This window comes from Muntiacus reevesi, chromosome 7 (genome assembly GCF_963930625.1).
Source record: "Muntiacus reevesi chromosome 7, mMunRee1.1, whole genome shotgun sequence".
Classification (NCBI taxonomy): Eukaryota; Metazoa; Chordata; class Mammalia; order Artiodactyla; family Cervidae; genus Muntiacus; species Muntiacus reevesi.
Window position 1 is genome coordinate 15,080,611 of NC_089255.1, and position 23,004 is coordinate 15,103,614.

At 47.9% G+C, this 23,004-nt stretch overlaps 1 protein-coding gene across 1 annotated transcript in view; it reads right to left on the reverse strand.

Annotated features, from left to right (window-relative positions):
* The window catches only part of ITGA11 (integrin subunit alpha 11), a 129,975-nt gene that overhangs the window by 83,526 nt on the left and 23,445 nt on the right, over positions 1-23,004 (reverse strand). Inside the window, exon 2 of the mRNA XM_065940826.1 lies at positions 8,509-8,620. Within this exon, the coding sequence (XP_065796898.1) occupies positions 8,509-8,620 (112 nt within the window). The remainder of the gene's footprint in view (positions 1-8,508; positions 8,621-23,004) is intronic.

A 23,004-nucleotide genomic window follows, 5' to 3' on the forward strand; every position in this document is an offset into this window, starting at 1 on the left:
GTTTCCTTGCTTATAAATAAGGGACTGTGCATGCTCAGTCACTTGGTCGTGTCCGACTCTTTGCAACCCCATGGACTGTAGCCTGCCAGGCTCCTCTGTCCGTGGGATTTTCCAGGCAAGAATACTGGAGCGGGTTGCTATTTCCTTCTCCAGGGGATCTTCCCAACCCAGGGATCGAACCCAGGACTCCCGCATTGCAGGTGGATTCTTTACTTTCTGAGCCACCAGGGAAGCCCAATGAGGGATTGGGGCTAAATATTTTCTAAGACTTTTCTAGTCGAGGAGCAGTCCTGAAGGTCAAGCCTTACCCCCATGTTCACTGAGTGTCCACCTGCACCTCCTGGGCCTGCTCCCAGTCACCCTGTCCTTCCCAACCCACCTCTGCCTCTGAGTATTAGGGTCTGCTGGAGCCTGAGCGACGGTGAGCTTTCCAAGGCTGCAGTGTCATTCTACAGGACTCAGTGCGTCTGGCTTCCTTCTCAGCCTCCCCTCTACCAGGCAGTCCTAAAGGAAATCAATCCTGAATATTTATTGGAAGGACTGATGCTGAAGCTAAAGCTCCAATACTATGTCCACCTGACTCGAAGAGCTGACTCATTGGAAAGGACCCTGATACTGGGAAAGATGGATGGATTGAGGAGAAGAGGGGTGACAGAAGATGATATGGTTGGATGGCACCATCGACTCAATGGTCATGATTTTGAGCAAACTCCAGGAGATAGTAAAGGACAGGGAAGCCTGGTGTGCTGTATTTCATGGGGTCACAAAGAGTTGAAGATGACTGAATCACAACAAAATGCACGCATGTGGAACCTAGGAAAGTGGTACTGATGAAGCTATTTGCAGGGCAGGACTAGAGATGCAGACATAGAGAACTGACATGTAGACACAGGAAGAGAAGGGGGAGGAAAAAGAGGGTGGGGCAAACTGGGAAAATAGCACTGACATACACAAACTGCCACGTGTAAAACAGCCGGCAGGAAGCCGCTATATAGCACAGGGAGCTCAGCTCTGTGCTCCATGACGACCTAGAGGGGAGAGGTGGGGGCGGGGGTAGGAGGGAGGCTCAGGAGAGAGGGGATATGCACATGGGTATAGCTGCCTCATGTTGTCCTACAGCAGAGGCTCACCCAACATTGTAAAGCTATTATCCTCCAATTATAAAAAATGGAAGAAAACGAAGAACCCCTGCGGCACGTTCCTCCCTCTCCCAGCCTCTGGTCTGCTGCTCTGCTTCCCACACTTCCTCTGCCAGCCACACGGGGCAGTGTCCTTTCTCTAAACACGACCTCTTCTTTTTCACCCCTGTCCTCCTACCCCCGAGGTTCTCTCCATCTGTTACACTCTGCTCATCCCTATCTGTTCTATACACAGAAATCCTACCCATCTGGAAGGACCCTCCTCCACAACCCTCTCCTGATCCCCTCCTCCACCTGGTCCTGCTGAATTAGACTTTCACTCTCCCTCCCTGGACTCCTGGGATCCTTTCTGTGTGCCCTCTCCTGGGATTTATCATCCGGGATTGGCATTCTGCAACCACACGGCCTCTCTCTCTGACTGGGTTCAGCATTTTTATGTGAATCTGCCGGTGCTGGGTCTTGGGACATCACAGTCTTGGCTCCTAAGGGGCCAGCAGTGTAGCTGGTTGGGAGGGACACCACTGTGGATGGTTGTAGCTGCCCCGTCAGTATCTGGGCTGGGGCTGCTGCTGCTCTGTGCTGCTTTGGGCCTGAAGAAATCTGGGCTCCAGATAAAACTCAGACATTCACTGTGTTATCTCTCTTGCAGTCTCAGTTGCCTCATCTGTAAAATGGGAACAAGCCCATTTCTCTTACAAGTTGCTCATGTCCCTGAACCTGTAGCCCAGGGAACTCACATACCGTCTTGTTCTTAAAGCCCTCTAAGTTCAGAATGGGTCCCCTTTCAGAACCTACTAGGCTATCAGCTTCCTGCTTCCTAATGCCCTCAAGGGGAGGAGGTGAAATGTGCCGCCTCGCTGAGAGCTGAGCCTTTGCTCTCTGGGGTAAAAGCTTCAGTGACAAATTGGAAATTCGTGGGGCCCAGCTGTTTCTTCTCAGCACCAGGAGGCTTCCTGCTCCAGTGGACCAAAGGCTCGGAAAGGCCCTCTGCAAACCCTACACCGGAGTTTCTGGGACATCAAATGGTCTTGAAAACCAACCGGCTTAATGATTTCAATGTACATACATTAGAGTCATGTGGATTAAATTTCTCTGAAAATACCCAAGAGCTTAAAGAGCAGGGGCAGAGAATACTCAGCCCGAGAGGAATTTGTTTTCTCTTTTTCTTTTTGTGTGCCTGTGAGTGTTGTTATTGTTGCTAAAACCGAGGCATGTGGAAAATTGTTCAAGATGTGTGAGGCACTGGTTTACAGTTATTTCTGCCGAGTTTGGGTTTGCATTGGGAATGTAGGGGCAGGAGACTAAAGGTTAAGAGGATAAAGTGGCAGCCCCACTAGATCTGTCCCTTTGTCTTCCTAACATTTATATCACGGTCTGGTGCCCTTGGTAGTCAAGGAGGTTCACAGCCTAGTAAACGGGGCCAGATCTCATTGGCACCTGTGGTCAGAAGCAACTAGTGAGTCCATCTCTGGGGCTGGCAGTGTTGGGACCTGGATTTCTGGGCAGGGGCTGAGGGTGATGTCATTGCCTAGTGGCAACACCCTGCACTCAGTGGAGACGGTGATCTTCAGTCTCCCAGGGAGTTCTTTAAAACACAGATTCCCTGGCCCCAGTGCAGGCTCAGGAGATGCAGACTGAGGTATGCCAGCTCCACCTTAGGGGCCAGAAGCTGGGTCCACACCCAGGAGACAGAAGAGCCTGGGTCAGAGAGAGTCTCTTGATCAGGTCACCAGGGACCTGATTTTAGATCTGGCTGTTTTCTGGGTGCAAGCAAGCCCATCCTCCACTTCCTGCTTTGCTGATCACAACATGCATTCTTTGGTTGGTATTTTTTAATCTTTCCCAGCACCCTGAGATAGGTTCTTTCATATGTGCTCTGTGCGAGAGCACACAGAGGTGTTTGCTGAGAGGAGGAGCCTGAGAGAGCTTCTCCCACGGTCTCCGTGCAAGAGGCAGCCTTTGGATTTCAGAGCCCTGCTCCTGTCCTTCCTTTGAGGTGCCTCCTGGCATGAAGGGCAAACAACAGGCACCGCTGAAGTCGTCCCTGTGGTATCTGCCAGCTGGGGTCCCACAGATGATGCCGATATTGACCTCTCTTTTCCCATTATTAGGGATTCCCTGATAGCTCAGCTGGTGAAGAATCCACCTGCAATGCAGGAGACCTCAGTTCGACTCCTGGGTCAGGAAGATCCTCTGGAGAAGGGATAGGCTACCCACTCCAGTATTCTGGCCTGGAGCATTCCATGGACATCAAACAACAGGCACTGCTGGAACCATCCCTGTGCATAACTGCCAGCCAGTGTCCCGCAGAATGACACCAACACTGACCTCTCTTTGCCCATTATTGACACCCGCAGGGCCTTACATCTGGATAAAACTCTTGGAATGCTGCCTACAGGATGAGAAAAATGGGGGTCAGGGGAGAAAGAGAGGGGAAGCCGCTGAGTAGGATATGCAGTGGGGTCCATGCAAGTGAGGACAGGGATTCCTGAAAGGGCCTGAGTGCTCCTGTCTGTTCTGCAGGAGGTACAGCTCCTTGGGTCTCCAAGGCCTCTCTGTATCTCTCAGTTCAGTTGTGGCAGAAAACACGCTCGGGTCCAGGGGCTGCAGTGCAGCTGTCTCCCAGGACGCTTCCGGCTGCACTCAGACCAGCAAGAGCGACCTCGCGTCAATTCTGTTGTGTCATTCTGCTCATTTGAGCCCAACTTACAAGACCTCACTCAGTGCTCCTCGTCTATGAAGCCCTCCCAAAGACTTCAGCCACAGAGATTGCTCCTTGCAAACTCTGGCTGAATTTCTGCTGTGAGCAAGACATCTGGCTGGCTGCTCGCAGGCACAGGGAGATGAGACAAGCGTTCAATAAGTGAGCGGAGCCACGGGCCTAAGTGACTCCAACACAAGGTAAATAGTGATTCGGGCCATCAGAGAGAGGGCTTGGGCAGGGGAAGGCCATTGTAGGCTAGGAGAAGGATCCAGAAAGCCTTCATGGAGAAACTGGTCTTATAAAGATGAACATAATTAACACCAGGTTGTATTTTGTCTTGCATTGTTTTTTAATTGTTTCAAGGATTTTAGGGTCAATTCTTCAACTAGCCTGTGTGTTATTTGAGAGTAAAACCAAGTCTCACTCACACCAATATTTTGCAGAGTCTAGTAAAACTTATTAACAGAAGCTTAATAAACAAATATTGGTCAAAACAAATTCTGTCTTAGAAACGCCAGTTCCATTTAATCTTTAACTCTTCATACCATGTCAAGGATATGGATGCTGTAATCATTTTCCTGTACAGTAGAAATTAACAGTATATTGTAAATCAACTATACTTCAACAAAATAAATGTTAAGAAAAGAATATAGATGATGTGCCTTTTATGTCTGGGCTGGCTGAGAGAGATTCAAACCATTAATTCAATCTTTCAAAGTATGTTCTTTTGAGCATCATACCCCTGATTTCTATAAGACAATAAATCAGACAGTTATTATCCATCTGATAAATGTTATAAAAAGAAAATATATATTTCGGTGGGTACAACTAATCTAGTGATGGGAAGGGATGGTCAGAGAAGGTTTCTCAGGGGAAGTGATATTTAAGTTGATTAAAGAATATGAAAGAGGACTTTGAATTCCGGCCATTAACAACGATGAAAGCTAAATAAAATGTATGAAACAATTCTATTCAGGCACCAGCCAGCAGTCAATACAGAGCTCAATACTTGAATAAAGGGAAGCACAGGCATTAAACCCACACCCACTCCGCTTTCTCGTTGAGGGTACTTTCCTGCTGCGGCACAGGCAACTGCCATAGGAAACTGCAGAGAGTCCAGACAGAACCGCAGACTTGCTGGGTGGAGGAAACAGGGATTGGAACGGGGACTGAAAAAATGACCAGGATTTGGTCGGGGCAGGCAGAAAGGAGACAGTCACAGAGAAAAAAGCCCTCAAACTCTGCTAACGTTTTCCCTCCGGGTCCTTGGCTGACCCCTAAGCTGTGCGTGTATGGTGTGAGACTCTGAGAAGTTTATCAGAGAAGTGGGACAGAGATTTTAGGGGCTTCCCAGTACTTGGGAAATGTTGGGGTTCATGCCTAGTCAAAAATACATTTTAATGAATGCTGTGGGCTTTCGGTTGAGATCCCCCCAAATTCATGCCCTAGGAGTAAAGACTACGCCTTAGCAGTAAGTGAAAGAAAGTGTTAATTGCTCAGTCGTGTCCAACTCTTTGTGACCCCAAGGACTGTAGCCTGCCAGTCCCCTCTGTTCATGGAATTCTCCAGGCAAAAATTCTGGAGTAGGTAGCCATTCCCTTCTCCAGGGGATCTTCCCGCATTGCTGTCAGACTCTTTACTGTCTGTACCATCAGGAAAGCATCCTAGGAGTGAGGGCAAAACTAGATGATACCCGCCCTAACCAAGGCCCAAACCAAGCTGTGGTAAATTCTAGGTGGTTTCACCAGTATTCTAATTGCCTATCACAACAAATGTAGCATTATCTAAAGAGGGGTAACACAATCTATAGCTTCTACTGTGTACTAGTCACAATATTCTGCATAGAATTAAAAAAATATACACTAAACAGGCAAAGAATCAGGTAAAAGTGACTGGTACCCATAAGGTGAAACAGTCTCCAGAGCCAGAGCCAGAGATGACCCAGATATTGGAGTCAACCGAGAAGGCTTTCAAAATAACTGCTATTAATATGTTTTAAAAAATAGAGTAAAAGTTGGACAAATGGAAGAAAGGTTATTTTAATAGAATTAGAGTCTACAGAAAAATCAAACAGAAATTTAGGAATTACAAAATAAAACATATGTAATTAAGAATACATTGGGTGTAAAAAAAATTTAAAAAAAGAATACATTGCATGCATTTAGCTGCACAGTATACCTCATGAATATATGAGGTATACAATATACACAGAAACAAAGTTCCTGAGAATATGACAATGAATAGAATCACATACACATACACACACACGCATGAATACATGGTGTCCAAGTAAAGTTTATCTCAGGAATAAAAATTGGGCTTAATATTGAAAAAAATCAATCTAGATACAATTAACGCTATTAACAGAACAAAGAAGAATCACATAACATCTCAATCTTTGCAGAAAAAAAATCTGATAAAATTCCATAACTATTTATACACACACACACAAATAAACCTCAGAAAACTGGAATAGAAGAAAACCTCCTTAATCTGATAATATCTGCAACAAACAAATGAATAAACTATAGTTAACATCTTATTTAATTATGAAATATAGTCTTCCCTTTAACAAGGGGAATAAGGAAAGCACATTCGGTATTACAACTTCTACTTAACCTAGAACTGCACATCCTAGCTACTACAATTAGGCAAGAAACAGAAACAAAAGCTATAAAGATTAGAAAAGAAGAAATAAAACTACAATTATTTCAGATGATCTGCTTGTATACATAAAAATACATAAGAATATACAGACACACTATAGGAATAAATGCGTATAGTAAAGTTGCTGGATATAATGTAAATACACAAAAATCAATTGTATTTTACTATACTAGCAAAAGATTGGAAAATGAAATAAAAGCATTCCAATTTTAAAAAAGAACAGTCCCTTTTAATTAGCACAAAATACCAAACACCTAGGAATCAAAGTAACAAAAGATATGCAAGAATTTTACACTGAAAATTTCAACACTATTAAGAGGAGAAATTTTAAAAACTAAGTAAGTGAAGGGATATACATGTTCATAGACTGTAAGACTCAGTAAGACTTCATTTCTCCCCAAATTGATCTATAAATTCAACATAATCCCAATCAAAATGTCAGCAAGTTTAATGAGGGGAAATTGACAAGCTGATTCTAAAATTCATAGGAAAACACAGAAGATCTAGTATAACCAAAACAACCCTGTCAAAGAGGAACAAGTGTGAAGAATTCACATTACCTAACTTTAAGATTTTCTTTGAAGCTACAGTAACCAAGGCAGCTTTCTATTTTATAGATTAGAATAGAGGCTAGAAATAGACCCATATATATAGGGGTCACCTGATTTTCAACAAAGATGACACTACAAGTCAGTGGGAAAATAGTCTTTTAACAAATGGTGCTAGATCAACTGGATATCCATATTTTAAATAAAAAAAAAAACACCTTTGACCTTTACCTCACATCTCACACAAAAATTTATTTGAGATGAACCACTGACTTAAATGAGAAAACTGAAACATCAAACTTCTGGAAGAAAAAAGAGGAAAGTATCTTCATGATCTTGAGAGAAGCAAACATTTAAATGGGATACACAAGACACTATAAAAAGAGTGATAAATTAGATTTTATTAAAGAACTTCTGTTCATAAAAAGTCACCATTAAGGAAATGAAAAGGCAAACTACAGACGGGGAGAAGTTCTTTGTGATGCTTTTCTCTGACAAAGGATTTGTATATAGAATATATATATTTTTTAAGTTTTATAAATTATTAAGAAAAATACACACAACACAATTTTAAAAATGGGCAAATGACTGAATCAGACACATCATAAAATAGGATACCAAAATGGCCAATAAATTCACAAAAAGTTACTCAACATTGTTAGTCTTAGAGAAATGCCAGTTAAACCCACCATGAGATACTACTGGGTTGCTACAAAAGTAATTGTGGTTTTACATTGTTGAACCTTGCTGTTTGATATTGGAATACATTCTTAAATAAATGGGGGGTGTGTGAAAATGTCCTACAACCGATTTGTAGTGATGGCTGCACAACTTGGTAAATTTCAGAAGAAATCACTGAATTGACACTTGAGCAAATGATATAACATGTAAAATATAATCCAACTAAGTTATATTAGAAATAGGAGGCTGACCCTTCCCGCCTCCTGACTACCCCCGCCCCAGAGAGGTCCGTGGGCTCTCTGACCCTTTCCCACATTTAGCCTTCTCTCACTTCCCTCTGTCCCACTGTGGCCTGTGTTTCAGCTTTGAGCACACACATCCATCCTTGCAGAGACTCCCCACCTTCCACACCTCTCCCAACAGCCACAACCAGAAGTGCTGCCCCACTGATGAGACCCTGGGGCCCGGAGAGGGGATGAGAGGGGGTGATTACTGGTTCTTGGTGCCTGCTGCCTGTGCCGTCCCATAACCAGGAGAAAGAGGGTGTTCATTCCCACTTCTCAGGTGAGAAGATGGAGGCCTGTGAAGGGGATGCTCATGGTCTCATAGACGGGCGGATCCTAGGCAGCTCCTGGCCTGCCAGGACAGGAAGTCAGGTCCCTGGGAAGCGGGGAACTTGCATGTGAGAGCCTGAGCGGTCAGCCCACAGAGGCCGGGTGGGGGGGTGCGGGGCTATGGGGGGCGGGGAGGGGTGGCAGCTCTCACTCACCACTTCCTGCCGCTGATGTCATGCTGTTGCACTGTGTAGCCAAAGAAGGCGGCCCTGGGGCCCGGGATGACTCGGGGCTTCTTGGTGTCCATATTGAAGGCGGCCGTGAACCCTGAGAGGGGAGCAGAGAGGTCAGGCAGGCGGATGGATGTCCTGGTCCCAGGGCTGTGACCGGCAACCCCCAGCAGATCACCTACCTTGGAGGGTCTTGGCTGTGGGTGGAGTATGTACCCCTATCCTTGGCAAGTCCCCAGTGTTGGTTAACATAGACCCTGTTTGGGGAGCCAACAATCTGATGGGAGAGGCCCAGCCCCTGCCCTGGGGGAGCCAATCCACAGCCTCCTCCTAGAGACCAGGCAGGTCTGACTTGGTCCTTCCCCCAAAGAATCCCTGGTCTCACAAGGAAGGGACAGTCCCTGTCCTCTTTCATCACTCCTTCCTCTAACTCTGCTTCTAACTTCTGCTGGTCTCCTCTTGCATGGTTTTTTTTTTCTTTTGTGTTTTCCCTCCCCTCTCCTCCTTCTCTCTCTCCTCCTTCTCTCTTCTCTCAACTCCGACTGCTAAGTAGTCAGGGAGCTGACTTCCCACCTCTCTTGCCACTCCCTCTGCCCCAGCCAGGCCTGGGGTCCTAGCGGCCACGACTCCAGTGCTGCTGGCTGACCATCTCCTTCTCAATCCACCTGCAAAGCTCCACCTGGCTTCAGCCAGAGCCACTGCTCAGCTGGAGCAGCCAAGGCAAAGCAGGGAGACTCCTGTAAAGCCCTTTCACCTTGGCCCCTAGGTGGTCAATGAACTGACTCTGCCTTGGGGCCGTTGGACACGACTTAGTGACTGAACCACAACAACAATTAATAGAGCACAGCAGACAGAATACCACTGCCATTCCTCTCATGTGTTAACCATTATTGCCTTATTTACAAAGCCCAGCCACGAACGGACTTATCAGCCTGGTCAGCAGCAGGCAGCCCTGGGGAAGAGGGGCCTGATCAGGTGAGCACAGGGTGATGAAGGATCACTGGTCCTTGGCCAAAGTAGGCACATCACAGAGCAGAGAGAGACACTGGTGTCACCTGTGCGGTGGACAGAGAGGGGTCAAAGAAGAAGCGGAACCCTCCAATGCCGTCCCAGAAACGGTACATGCACATGCATGTACGTACATTCAGAGAGGCACATATTGCATGCACACATGCCCATGCATGGACGTGCAAACACACACACATGCACAGGCCATACACACACCCTGACTGCAGGGGAAACACTTTATCTGGCTCCCTGGTGCCCCCTGGAAATGTCCCAGGGTGGTCCATGGTCCTCCCACTCCTGTACCCAAGCCCAGCAGCGTGAGGGGGCCCTGAGCCAGAGGCAGGCCTGCCCGGCAGTCAGGAACTCCAGACCCACCTCACCACTCCCAGGCCAGCAGGGAGGTGAGGACCAGTGACGTCAAGAGTGTACATTGTGTCTTCAAGGTCTTCTCCACTATCAGTGCCTCTTGGGCGAACATGGCCAGAAGGATCCTTCCAAGACCTGCTGGATCCTGTGACTCCAGCTCCATACCCTCCATTGGTTTCCTGCCAACCCACAGTCAAACCAGACTCCTTACCTGCCAGGCCCTGTGATTCCCCAGAGGAACACCACCTGGTTCCCTCTGCCCCTCATTTACTCTTGCCCCCCTTTCTTCTGCTCTAGTCACACTGTCCCCTTTCCTGTTATTAGAATGTGTCAGACCTGCCCTCGCTCAGCATCTTTGCCCTGGCTGCCTTTCCTTCTGCCTGGATGCTCCTCCCTGAGTTACTAGCAGGACTCACTCCCCAACATCATTAGGGCCCCTGTTTCAATGTCATCTTGTCCATCACCAGGACACCCTGTCACTCTCATCTCCCTTCTTCATTTGTCTTCACGGCACTTATCCCTAACATGTTACAGAGTTATCTGTTTATTGTCACACAGCTGATATTTCATAATATTCTTATGTCCTCTAAGTGCCGAGAGACACTGCTCAGTGTCATATACTTAGCGCCTTGAATCAAGATCTAGGTCGTGGTCAGTGGTCAGTACATACTGATGGAATGCTTAGAGACCAGGACCTGCATTTGTCTGGGGTGCTCTCTCCCCTCAATGGGGAACAGGAGGAAAAATATTTACTGAGCAGAGATATATTCCTGGCATATTCTAGGTATCTAACCAGTACTTCTATATTACTTATTTAAATCACACACCAGCCCGGTGAAACAGATATCATATCTCCAGGAGGTTAATTTGCCCCAAATCGCTCGGCTGGGAGGAGGTTAGAGCACTTTCATGATCAGACTGCTTGGGGCACCAGGCTCTGTGTTACTGCGGGGAGAGCAGCTTTTCAGAGAAGGACCCTCTGGGTGCAGGAAAATTCTTTTCAGAGAAAGGGGTCTCCTTTCTTGCCCTCAGGTCCCACTTCCTATGTCTTTGGGTTTGGTTGGGGTCAGCAGATGGGAGAGGAGGCAGCGGCCCTGTGCTCCTCTACTCACTCTGGGGGGGCTCCGTCTAGGACAGGTCCTATCTCCCCCAGTACCCACACTCCCAGCCCCCTGGGACATGATTAGAGAAATATGGCCACAGGGAGAGGACAAACACTCTCAAGGCTGGGGCATTAAGTTACAAAGTGCTGGTTTCTTCCTCAAGTTGGCATTTGCTTCTGACCAAACGAACCAACAGTGTACAGATTTCCTAAAAGTGATGTCAAGTCTGACACCCTGACCTTGTCTCCTGATAAGATCTCTGGACTGCTCCCCTGATGGCGGATGGCTTTCATTCTCAGGGAATGTACTCTTCTCAGAGACTTATGAACCCCAAACACCAGCAAAACAAAACAAAATTGTTTCTGATGGGAATCAGCAGGCTGATTGCAGAGACTCCGGGAGCCTGGTTGGGCAGCTGGCCACTTCGCTGCCCTTGATATTGATGACAGAGGGGGAAAAAAGCCACAATTCCTGGGCTGCTCTCCTGTGGACCGTGGCCAAACTTACATCAGCTGCTGCTCCCTTTCTCAGAAGCTTATCTTTCTTTTGAAAAAGCATCAACCAGTCTCAAGAAGGCACTGAATCCACAGCATGGAGTCTGAGCATCACTGGGTCTCAAGCCCACTACTCCAGGCCAAGGTGGAGGCCACCGACCTGTCCCCAGGTGGGGCAGTCCCAGTCCCAGCTGCTGAGGTGTGCTGGCCGACCCACGCTCGGCCTACCGCCAGACACAAATTAGGGTTAGGGTTAGGGTTAGCTAACCTAACCCTAGGTTAGGGTGGGCTCGGCAGCTCCGTGGGGAGTGTGCGCTACAGCTTAGGGAGGCTCAGCTAAGCATCGATGCGGGGCCACCCCACCCTCTCCCAGGCCCACCCCCACTGCTGCCACTAGCTTCCCAAGGGTCTTGGGAGAAAATCCAAAGTCCCCACCTGGCCCCAGTGCCCTCTGAGCCTCCCTAGCCTCTTGTTAAGTTTTCCTCTGGCTTCCTGTGGTCCAGGCCCCAGGGCTCTCTTTCTGCTCTCTTTAGACACACTTGGCTTCCTCCTGTCTTGGGGCCTTTGCACATGCATTTCGTCTGCCAGAGCCTCTCTGATGAACTTCTCAGAGAAGTTCTGATCTGATCTTTTCAGATCTCAGCACACATGTCCCATTCTTCCACCTCCCCAGGAGCTCCCCTGACCACCCTCACTCCATCGTTACATCAGATCTCGCCTAATGATCTCAACACCCCTTGAACTCACTAACAGGTGAACCAGGGCTCCTCCTTTAGAAGCACCTGGTTAGTAATTATACAGAGCAGGTGTGATCATTTGACTAGTCTAATCTCCCCGCCAGGACAGTGGCGCCGTGAAGGCAAGATGGGGTCTGTGGAAGTGATTGCTGGACCCAGCACCGAGGTGGGGGCCAGCCTCAAACACTGCTGAGCCACCTGAGGAAACCTCAACGAGAGAAAGTGCAAGGTGGCCACCTGGGTGCCAGGGTTGGGACAGACAGCTGTGGGCCAGGGTGTCAGGAAGCCTCTGGACATATGATCTGGCCTTGAAAGGTGATGTGCAGGAATCAGCGAGGTGGCCCAGAGGCAGGAGTTCATAGTGTGAATGCGGGGCCATCAAAGGAGAAGAGAACAGCCTTTCTGGGCCCAGGTGTCAGGAATGGCCTGGTTCCTCCTGCTCTCCGGCCAGACTCTCTGAGGGCGAAGCCAGGCCTAGACAAAGCATGGTCTTGAGTTCGGGGTGGGGGGTTTGTTAGAAGCCTGGCTCCAACATTCATTCATTCATTCATGACAAATGGCTGACCCTGGGCCAGGGACTACTCCTTTCTTGTCCTCAGTTTACCCATCTATAAAAATGGGAATAATAATACCAGCCTCAATGTGTGGGTGACAAGATTGAAGGCAATAACTAATCTGTGGCAGTGCTTTGCCCATGGTAAGTACTCAGCAGATCTTGGAACTGAATCAAGTTTCCCTGCTGTCTGAGCTGCCCCAGTGCCTTTGCCCATGCCGTCCACCCTGCCTGAAGGCCTTTCTTCCCTTCTTCTCAAGCATCGAGGCTCAGCTCTGATGTCACCTCTTTACAACATTCAGAGCAACATTCCTCTGGGTGGCTCACGGCCTCTGTTGCTTTCTGTCGTGGATGACAGGAGTTTCCACATCTTCACTGCTCTCTTCTCCAGCTATACGCTATTCAGGGCAACATCCAGGAATGACTTTTTATCTTTTTACCCTTGCCCTATACTAGGAATATGCAGAGAGACTTGTCTGCTGGATTTCTTACCTTCTGAGAACCTGTTCCCAGAATCAGGACCTGTTGGCCTTTTTCTCCTTCGTTCGCTTCCTAGCTGTCTGACTGGTACAGATAGTTCCCTACCATTTAGATAATAATCAGAAAAATTCCAGTGTACATGCACAGAGAATTCAGTAGTTACCAGGTACTATGCTAAATGTATTTAATCCTCACCACAACTTTCAAATTTATTTATTTTTGGCTGTGCTGGGTCTTCATTGCTGCATGGGGGCTTTCTCTAGTTGTGAGGGCTTCTCATTGTGGTGGCTTCTCTTTGTTGTGGAGCACAGGAGCTAGGGTGCATAGGCTTCAGTTGTTGTGGCACATGGACTTAGTTGCCTCTCAGTATGTGGGATCTTCCTGGACCAGGGGTCGAAACGATGTCCCCTACATTGGCAGGCAGATTCTTACCCATTGGACCACCAGGGAAGCCCCAAAACAAACTTTTGAAGTAAGTATATCATTATTCTCACTCTACAGGTGAGGAAGCTGAAGCACAAAGAGGGCAGATAGCTAGGAGGTGGAAGGATGCCCTCGGAGGCCTCAGGAGTCCTGCGCCAGCCTACCTGCCACCATCAAGCCTTCCTCCCCACTCTGCTCACTTGAGCTCCTCACTGTGGTGGTCTCACCCAGGTTGGTCCTCCTCCCACCTGCCCCTTCTTAAAAACTCACTCATCCTGGGAACCACACCCTCAGATTCTGCTCACTAGAGAGCTGACAGGTGCATCCCTGATCACAATAGGTGGAATACACAGGACCAGTTGTGCAAGAAGGATGCAGCTAGGGTCCCAAGGGCCTTGAAAGTCTGGATGAAGCACCAGAATTGACAGCAGGAGGAAGCTATCCTGGGGAACCCGAGAGTGACCATCTCTCAGGCACCATCCATCTGCCAAACCTCTGCTCATTCTCTGGGTCCTGCTCTGGGCTGTGGGCACACCTGTGTAAGCAAGAGCTTTCGTTTGCCTTGACTGGTGGGAGCTGGGATGGGGGTGAGGGAGCATGAAATATTATCAGAACAACCTTCCCAGTTTTACTTGGGCCCCAGGAATCTTCAGGTCTAAAAGCAAATCACAGATAGGGAGTGTGTGGGGGGTAGTGGGGTGCAGCAGGAGAAAAGACCCTGACTCTGGCCAAGTAAAAAGAAAGGGTAACGTGAACCTCCTTCTGCTATGGAAAACACAATCACACATTCCAGCCTGAGTCAAATGAGCTCTAGACGCCTGACTGATTTTCATCCTCTGCATTGCTGCTGCTTCTGCTGCACCAAATACCAAGAACTTGATGGTTCTGGCTCTGTCATCATCCCAGCTGTCTTTTCCTTCTTCTTTGGGGCCATTATTTCAAAGACAGGCATCTAAGATGGCAATGCTAGGTTTAGGAGCATTGCTGGCAAGGCCTGAGTCACCTCCCCATCTCTAGGTCCCTGTAGAAGGCATAAGTGAGATATGAGAGAAGAGATGGGGAGTGGGGAGAATGTGATCCCCTCATCAGAGAGGCTTCTGCCCACTGGAGGAGGAAAGCCTCCACTGGAGAGGAGGAGGCTGCAGATCAGGGTGACCTCTGACTCTGGGGACCCTGCCCTTGGGGGCCTGCAGCCCTCACAGGAGACCTAGTCACTATGCCTTCCCTCTGGAAGCTTCCAGTGGGTGGAAATCTGGACCCTGCCCTTGAGAGCTGCTGGGGCATCAGGGGAATGACACTGGACAGTGAGCCTCCTTCTGCCTACACCTCCATTCATTGAGGGGTTTTGAGAACAGTTAAATGTTGAAGCTAAAGCTCAAGGCTGAGCAGTGGGACTTCCTTGGTGATTCAGGAGTTAAGAGTCTGCCCGCCAATGCAAGGGGTATGGTTTACTCCCTGCTTTGGGAACATCCCACCTGCTCAGAGCAACTAACGCCTGGGTGCCACAACTGCTGAGTCTCCACATCTGTGCTCCGGAACAACGAAAGCCACCGCGATGAGAAGCCCATGGACCACAACTAGAGAGAGTCCTCGCACGGCAATGAAGACCCAGCGAAGCCAATAAACAAGTAAATAAAAAAATAAAGGTAAACACTGAGTGTCACGAGTTCCACACTTTTCTCCATTCCAAGACTCCAAGCCATGTGAAGACAAGGACGGGGTTTCATTTCTCTCTTTATTCCCACTGCAGGCGTTGGGACACAGAGATGCTCAGTAAAATGTGTTGCACTAAAGCAGAAGGTTCAGCTCCACGTAAAAACAATAAACAAAGCCTGCAACACCTCCCCACTTAACTCTGGGCTGAGCCATATGAGGCAGAAATGAAAGCTTGCCAGTTTCCATCCGAGATCTAAGGACGTCAACACCTTGTCTGTTTCTGCTTGCTCTCGCACTTCGGGCATCAGTGTGAGAAGTATTCGCTCAGGCTGGCCCACATATCCCAGAAAAAGGAGGAGACACACTTGGAGCTGAAGTCCATAACCATACCTGGCTGGGGTCAGCTATCCACTCACAAGTACGAGCAAGCCCTGTGAGGCCAGCTGGCCTCTCAGTTGAGCTTAGCTCAGGTCAGTTGGACGTCCAGCTGACCCAGACAAGTGAAGGACATAGTGATTTGTGTCACTCAGATTTGGTGGGGGTGGGGTGGGGGGATTATTTGTTACATGGCATTATTGTAGCAATTGGTAACTGACTCAGTCTGGCTCTTAAATGGTGGATAGTCAGGGAGGAGGCGGAACATGAGTCACCTACTGGGGACTCCTGGTGTTTGGGGTAGTAACTCAGTCATTCCCTTCTCAAGAGCTCACAGGGAGGCCTGGACTTAGCCTGTCAGGAAGCAGTGTGGCCTAGCAAGCGGGTCATGATCTCGCCTTCCTGAGTCATGCGCCGAGACTTACAGCTGGGCTTCATCGGGACACAGGAATGGCGAACACGGGAACAACAGATGCATGGATCCCAGCATCAATTCTAGGGCTCAGGGCCCTTCTGCACCTCGCTTTCTCCCTGTCTCATGGTCATGGGACATGAAACCCAGTCTTCCACCTCAGACAATTTACCACAGGGTCAAAAATGGTGTGCGACAAATGTGTTATCAGGGAAGGGTCACTTATTAGGATTTTATTCTTAAGAACAAGCAGGGATCTTAAAGATCAAATAGCCTAGAGGGATCAAAACTTTTTTTTTTTGGCAGTGAATCCCACCTTTTGAGAACAAAATCTATACACAAAAAGCAGACACAGGAAGCTGAGGCTGGACTTGGGGACAGTGGACAAGGAGTAGTCCCCACCTGCAGAAACAGTCCTAAGTCAGTTCTTCGAACCCTAGGGTGTCCTGGAACATAGTTTGAGAACCACCTAATTGTATTCAAGACCCTTGCTGTTATCAGTGAGAGAACTCAGGCTAGAAAAGGGGTGGGGATCTACCTAAGGTCATGAGCTTTTCTTTTTTCATGCCCCTGTTTATTCACCACCATTCCCTCCATAAAACCCTCCTCTACAATCTTTCAATTTCACAAATGTCTAATTTGGGGCTATGATGCTCCAGGTTTCATGCTGGGAACCGGGGACACCAGGTCAGATAAGACATGACCTGAGGTCTTCAGAGTCTGCAGTCACATAGGTGAGCCAACAGACTTGCCTGCATGTCTGCTGCTAAGTCACCTCAGTCGAGTCCGACTCTGTGCGACCCCATAGACGGCAGCCCACCAGGCTCCCCCATCCCTGGGATTCTCCAGGCAAGAACACTGGAGTGGGTTGCCATTTCCTTCTCCAATGCATGAAAGTGAAACATGAAAGTAAAGTCGCTTAGTCGTGTCCGACTCTTAGTGACCCCATGGACCGCAGCCTACCAGGCTCCTCCGTCCATGGGGTTTTTCAGGCAAGAGTACTGGAGTGGGGTGCCCTTGCCTTCTCCATGGCACAGAGCCCAAAAAGAAGCCCTGCAAGGGTTGGACCAGGGCTCAGGGTGATCTGCATTCAAATCTCAGCTTTGTTGCTAGATTTGCCTAGTATCCACGGAGAGTCACTACGCCTTTCTGGGCCTCCGTACTCCCCTCTGTCAAATGAGAGGGTTCTACTCCCTTCTACCTGAGGCCCAACCCCGGCACACGTCAGAGAGATTCTCTAGAGCAAACACACATCCAGCTTCCAGTTGTCGACACGCGAGCATCTGTCTTGAGTCTCTGCAAACAGAACTGGAGGCCAGGCCGTGTGGAGGAATGCAAGCTCATCTTAATGTTGGCTGAAGCCAAACATACTTAGGAAGGGAACTCTCCAGGCAAAACTGATTATATTTTGCATTCCCAAGCCAAAGGGGGAGAACTGAAGAAAACAGCCATCTAACGCTCTACATTATCCAGGCCCAGCTCTCATTCTCCTTGCTTGAACCATGGAGACCTGGCCCCAGGGCCCTACTTCCCTGGCTGTGGCTTCTGGGCTCACCCAGATATCAAAGGGACGGAGGCCTTAGTATGGGTCCAGGCAATGTGGTCATCTTTTCAAGAAAGTCCAGCTGTGCCCTGGAGTTGGACTGTGTTGCTAAAACCTCAGTGAGGAAGTTTATTTATTTACTAAAATATTTATTTTTGGTCGTGCTGAGTCTAAGTTGTGGCATGTGGGATCTAGTTCCCTGACCAGGGTTTGAACCCAGTCCCCATACATTGGGAGCACGGAGTCTTAGCCATTGGGCCACTAAGGAAGTCCATCAGTGAGGAAATTTAGAGCAAGTGTGCAGGGGACATAGTTCCCTTCAGACTCCTCTTATTTCAAAACTTGAGGATGCCAGTGGTAAGTATTAAATCCTTGATTACCTGGTTACTTGACCTTGGACCAAAACTTTTCTCTCCCTGGGATCCTCCAGTCATGGAAGCCATGATCCTTTAGAAGGGAGACATGGCTGGAGCATCACTGTCAGGGTCAAAGGCCAGAGGATGAACTCCTGAGTTTAGGACAGCTGGTTCTAGGACTCAGAGAAGGGGGCATGGGAATATAATACCCAACTCCTGAGAATTAGGGCTGCTGCGGTGAATGGAAGTAGGCTGGGCACCAGAAGACCTGGGTCCCCTCCTGGGTTCTGCCACTGACTGGCTACTTCTCCCCAGGCCCCAGTCTCCATTATAGAAAATGAGGAAGCTGGACCAGGTGGTCTAAAAACCTTTACAGACAGGATATTCTGAGTCTGTATGACCTTCTCCTCTGGATTCATTTCCAAAGTCATCTCCCTTCTGGCGGGGAGGAGTAGGCAGATGATACATGGGCACTTCAAGGGGCAAGCAGACGGCCGTCGCCCCTGTGGGTCTCTATCAGATTGCCTGCCAGGACTGGGGCCAACAGGAAGGAATGCCTTCCCTCCTCGCTAGTACTTGGGTCCAACACAAGTGCCCCTCAGCTCCAAACCACTTGTGAAAGTGAGCTTTGACATCCTCTTGCCTGCCCCCTAGTGGCTCAGCCCTGAACTGGCACTGCTTTGCTGCTTGGGCTGGAGGTGGTGATCAGGTGGGGGCAGGTCTGGTGACACCAAGCTAGTTTGAACACCAGGCCCTGTGCTTTAGAGCACCCCTGGTGCTTTAGAGAACGGGTCTGAAACCTCCGGGATCTAATGCCTGATGATTTGAGGTGGAGCTGATGTAATAACAATAGAAATAAAGTGCTCAATAAACATAATGTGCTTGAACCATCCTCAAACCATCCTCCATACCCCCTCAACCCCTGTGAAAAAATTGTCTTCCACGAAACAGTCCCTGGTGCCAAAAAGTTTGGGGGCCACTGCTTTAGAGCAAACTTGCTCACACTTGGGTCTCCCCAAGTGATAAATGCCTTCCTCTCTGCTCTTGGCAAAGACTCCTTCTCCGGTTTCCTAGCTTGTCTAATCAACTCTTCAGCATCTGACTTCTTTACAAATGACTGCCTTCTGGATGTGGCTTCGTGGCTCTCTGCTAATTGGTCATTATCACACTGCCTTTTTCTCAGAAGGAAACACTATGGAGTCCATTCTGCTTCATACTTTTCCAGCCACTAATATCACCAGCCAATCCTTCCTTCTTCCCTCTGTTGAGGAAGCAGGCGAGGCCCTTATCTCTGGATGGAGTCTCCTATCCTTGGCTCCCCTGGCCTCGTGCAGGTCAGAATACAGCTCACTGGGAGTGACTAGTGTGTGTGTATGTGTATACATGCACGTGTAGTCAAGGGATCCGTCAGAGAGGGCTGATTGGGGGGTGGTAATGACAGGAGGCAATGATATCTCCCCATCGGAGTCCAGAGAGAGGGGCAGGCTTACAGGAGGGAGGTGCCTTCCATCTGAAGGACCAGCTCTATCCCCAGAGTGGACAGGGAGGGCAGAAAGAGGGGATGAGAGAGCGACTTCTGTGGTAAGGCGTCGTCCCTCCCCATGGAATAAGCAGAGCACTTGTTTCTTAGAGGAATCTCAGGGAAGTGATCTCACCCAGGAACCAGTGCATCCCTGGTCCACACCCACTGCTGTTTCTGGCTGCGAGCAACTCTGAGCTTGCCAGCAGCTATGCTGTGGGTGGCTGTGGCCACATGCCCACCTTCCCAGGAGGAAGAACCCGAATCAATATGTACTTTGATGTCTCCTGAATGTTAAACATGTGAAAAAGTACATGTCAGAGTCAGAAAGCTTCCTCCTGTGTGCGATGAGGGGGTGGACCTCTGTGGCCGGAGAATTCGGGGTCCCATAGGACCGAGTCTGGAGGAAGCCCTCACGTGTGTGCAGTGATGGCCACAGGGAGAAAACGCACATATTCACCACCTCATCAGACCCCTGCAGGCGGCTCCTAACACTGTTTACACAGCAGTTCTCTGGCTGTCCCTCCCTGATCCAAGGCTCCGCTCTCCGTTCCCTGCCCCTGCACACCTGCTGTCAGCCCCATCCTGCACCCATCAAGGGACCCAGTGCAAGTCCCACTCACCCTGCCCACCTCTCCACCTCCCACCTACCCAGCCCATCCTGCACCTCCCCTCACTGTCCTGCCTCTTAACCTAGCCCTCCCCACTGTGGTAGAGAGTCCAAGGGAAGGAGCCATGCCATAGACTGTCCCTGCACCCCCCTGGGGCCTAGAGTTACAAACAGGACCTGCTCGACAAATATAAAGTCAACACACACATGGGGTAGATTTGGGGCTCCTTCCACCAATGGGAAACAGAGGCTCAGGAAGGTTACATGCTGGGACCCAGGTCTTCTAGCTGGAGGTACATGTGTAGAGCAGGGATCTAGCCCTCACCAGTACCTGGGCAGGGCTCATGTCCCATTCCTTCTCTGAATCTCCTGGTGAAGATCTCCTGCCACACTCAGAGCACCCACCAGGTGCCAGAATGGGCCAGGTGCCTTAGAACAGTATTTCATTTAATTCTAACAAGTGATTAGGGGTTTTTATCCTCATTAAACAGGTGAGGAAGCGAAAGGTCTGAGACCAACTTGCCCTGGGCCCATATGCTGGTGCTGAGGTCTCATCCTATCTGCTTCCAAAGCTCCACATCCTTTACTGCTTTTGAGCATCTTCACCAAGGCTGGCTGTATCCCTGAAAGGGCAGGCAGGGCAGTGGAGAGCTCTTGTTAGTGGGGTCAGGTGAGACCCTCTACTCACACCCCAAAATGACATCCTTCCAGCTGGACCAGCAATAGCTCTTTGGGAAGCTTTCATTTGAGTTCAAGCTTTGAAGACCCTATGATAACCCTGCCTTTGGTGCCATAAGGAAGGTGACTTTAAATGAACTGAGAGGGTTCTGTCACTCCTCACCCCTGAACCCTGCACAGTGTTTGGGACACAACAGGCTCCCAACAAAGGGGACAGAACAGACTGAAGAATGAACAAGTGATATGATAAGCCTACAGCAAACATTATCCTCAATGGTGAAAAACTGAAAGCATTCCTCCTAAGATCAGGAACAAGACAAGGGTGTCCACTTTCACCACTATTATTCAACATAGTTCTAGAAGTCCTAGCTACAGCAATCAGAGAAGAAAAAGAAATAAAAGGAATCCAGATCGGAAAAGAAGTAAAGCTCTCACTGTTTGAAGATGACATGATACTGTACATAGAAAGCCCTAAAGATAGTATCAGAAAAAATTACTAGAGCTAATCAGTGAATTTAGCAAGGTTGTAGGATACAAAGTCAATACACAGAAATCACTTGCATTTCTATAAACTAACAATGAAAAATTAGAAAGAGAAATTAAGGAATCAATCCCCTTCACCATTGCAACAAAATGAATTAAATATCTAGGAATAAACTTACCTAAGGAGACAAAAGAACTGTACGCAGAAAATTATAAGACACTAATGAAAGAAATCAAAGATGACATACACAGATGGAGAGATATCCCATGTTCCTGGGTAGGAAGAATCAGTATTGTGAAAATGACTATACTACCAAATACAATCTACAGATTCAATGTGACCCCTGTCAAATTACCAATGACATTTTTCACAGAACTAGAACAAAAAATTTAACAATTCATGTGGAAACACAAAAGACCCTGAGTAGCCAAAACAGTCTTGAGAAAGAAGAATGGAGCTGGAGGAATCAACCTTCCTGACTTCAGGTTATACTACAAAGCTACAGTCATCAAGACTGTATTGTACTGGCACAAAAACAGAAATATAGATCAATGGAACAAGATAGAAAGGCCCAGAAATAAACCCACGGACCTATGGGTACCTTATTTTTGACAAAAGTTGCAAGAATATACAATGGGGTAAAGACAGCCTCTTCAATAAACGCTGCTGGGAAAACTGGACAGCTACATGTTAAAGAAAGAAATTAGAACACTTCCTAACACCATACACAAAGATAAACTCAAAATGAATAAAAGACCTACATGTAAGACCAGAAACTACAGAACTCTTAGAGGAAAACAGGCAGAACACTCAATGACATAAATCAAAGCAAGATCCTCTATGACCCACCTCCTAGAGTAACAGGAATAAAAACAAAAGTCAACAAGTGGGACCTGATTAAAACTTAAAAGCTTTTGCACAGCAAAGGAAACTATAAGCAAAGTGAAAAGACAACCCTCAGAATGGGAGAAAATAATAGCAAATGAAACAACTGACAAAGGATTAATTTCCAAAATATACAAGCAGCTCATACAACTCAATACCAGAAAAATGAACAACCCAATCAAAAAGTGGGAAAAAGACCTAAACAGACATTTCTCCAAAGAAGACATACAGATGGCTAACAAACACAAGAAAAGATGCTCAACATCGCTCATTATTAGACAAATGAAAATCAAAACTATAATGAGATATCACCCTCACCAGCCAGAATAGTCATCATCAAAAAGTCTACAAACTATAAATACTGGAGAGGGTGTGGAGAAAAGGAAATGCTCTTGCACTATTGGTGGGAATGTAAATTGATACAGCCACTATGGAAGAAGGTATGGAGATTCCTTAAAAAACTAGGAATAAAACCACCATATGACCCAGCAATCCCACTCCTAGGATATACCCTGAGGAAACTAAAACTGAAAAAGACACATGTATTCCATTGTTCATTGCAGCACTATTTACAACAGCTAGAACATGGAAGCAACCTAGATGTGCATCGACAGATGAATGGATAAAGAAGCTGTGGTACATATACACAATGGAATATTACTCAGCCATAAAAAGGAACACATTTGAATCAAGGTTCTAATGAGGTGGATCAACCTAGAACCTATTATACAGAGTGAAGTAAGTCAGAAAGAGAAAGGTAAATATCATATTCTAACACATATATATGGAATCTAGAAAA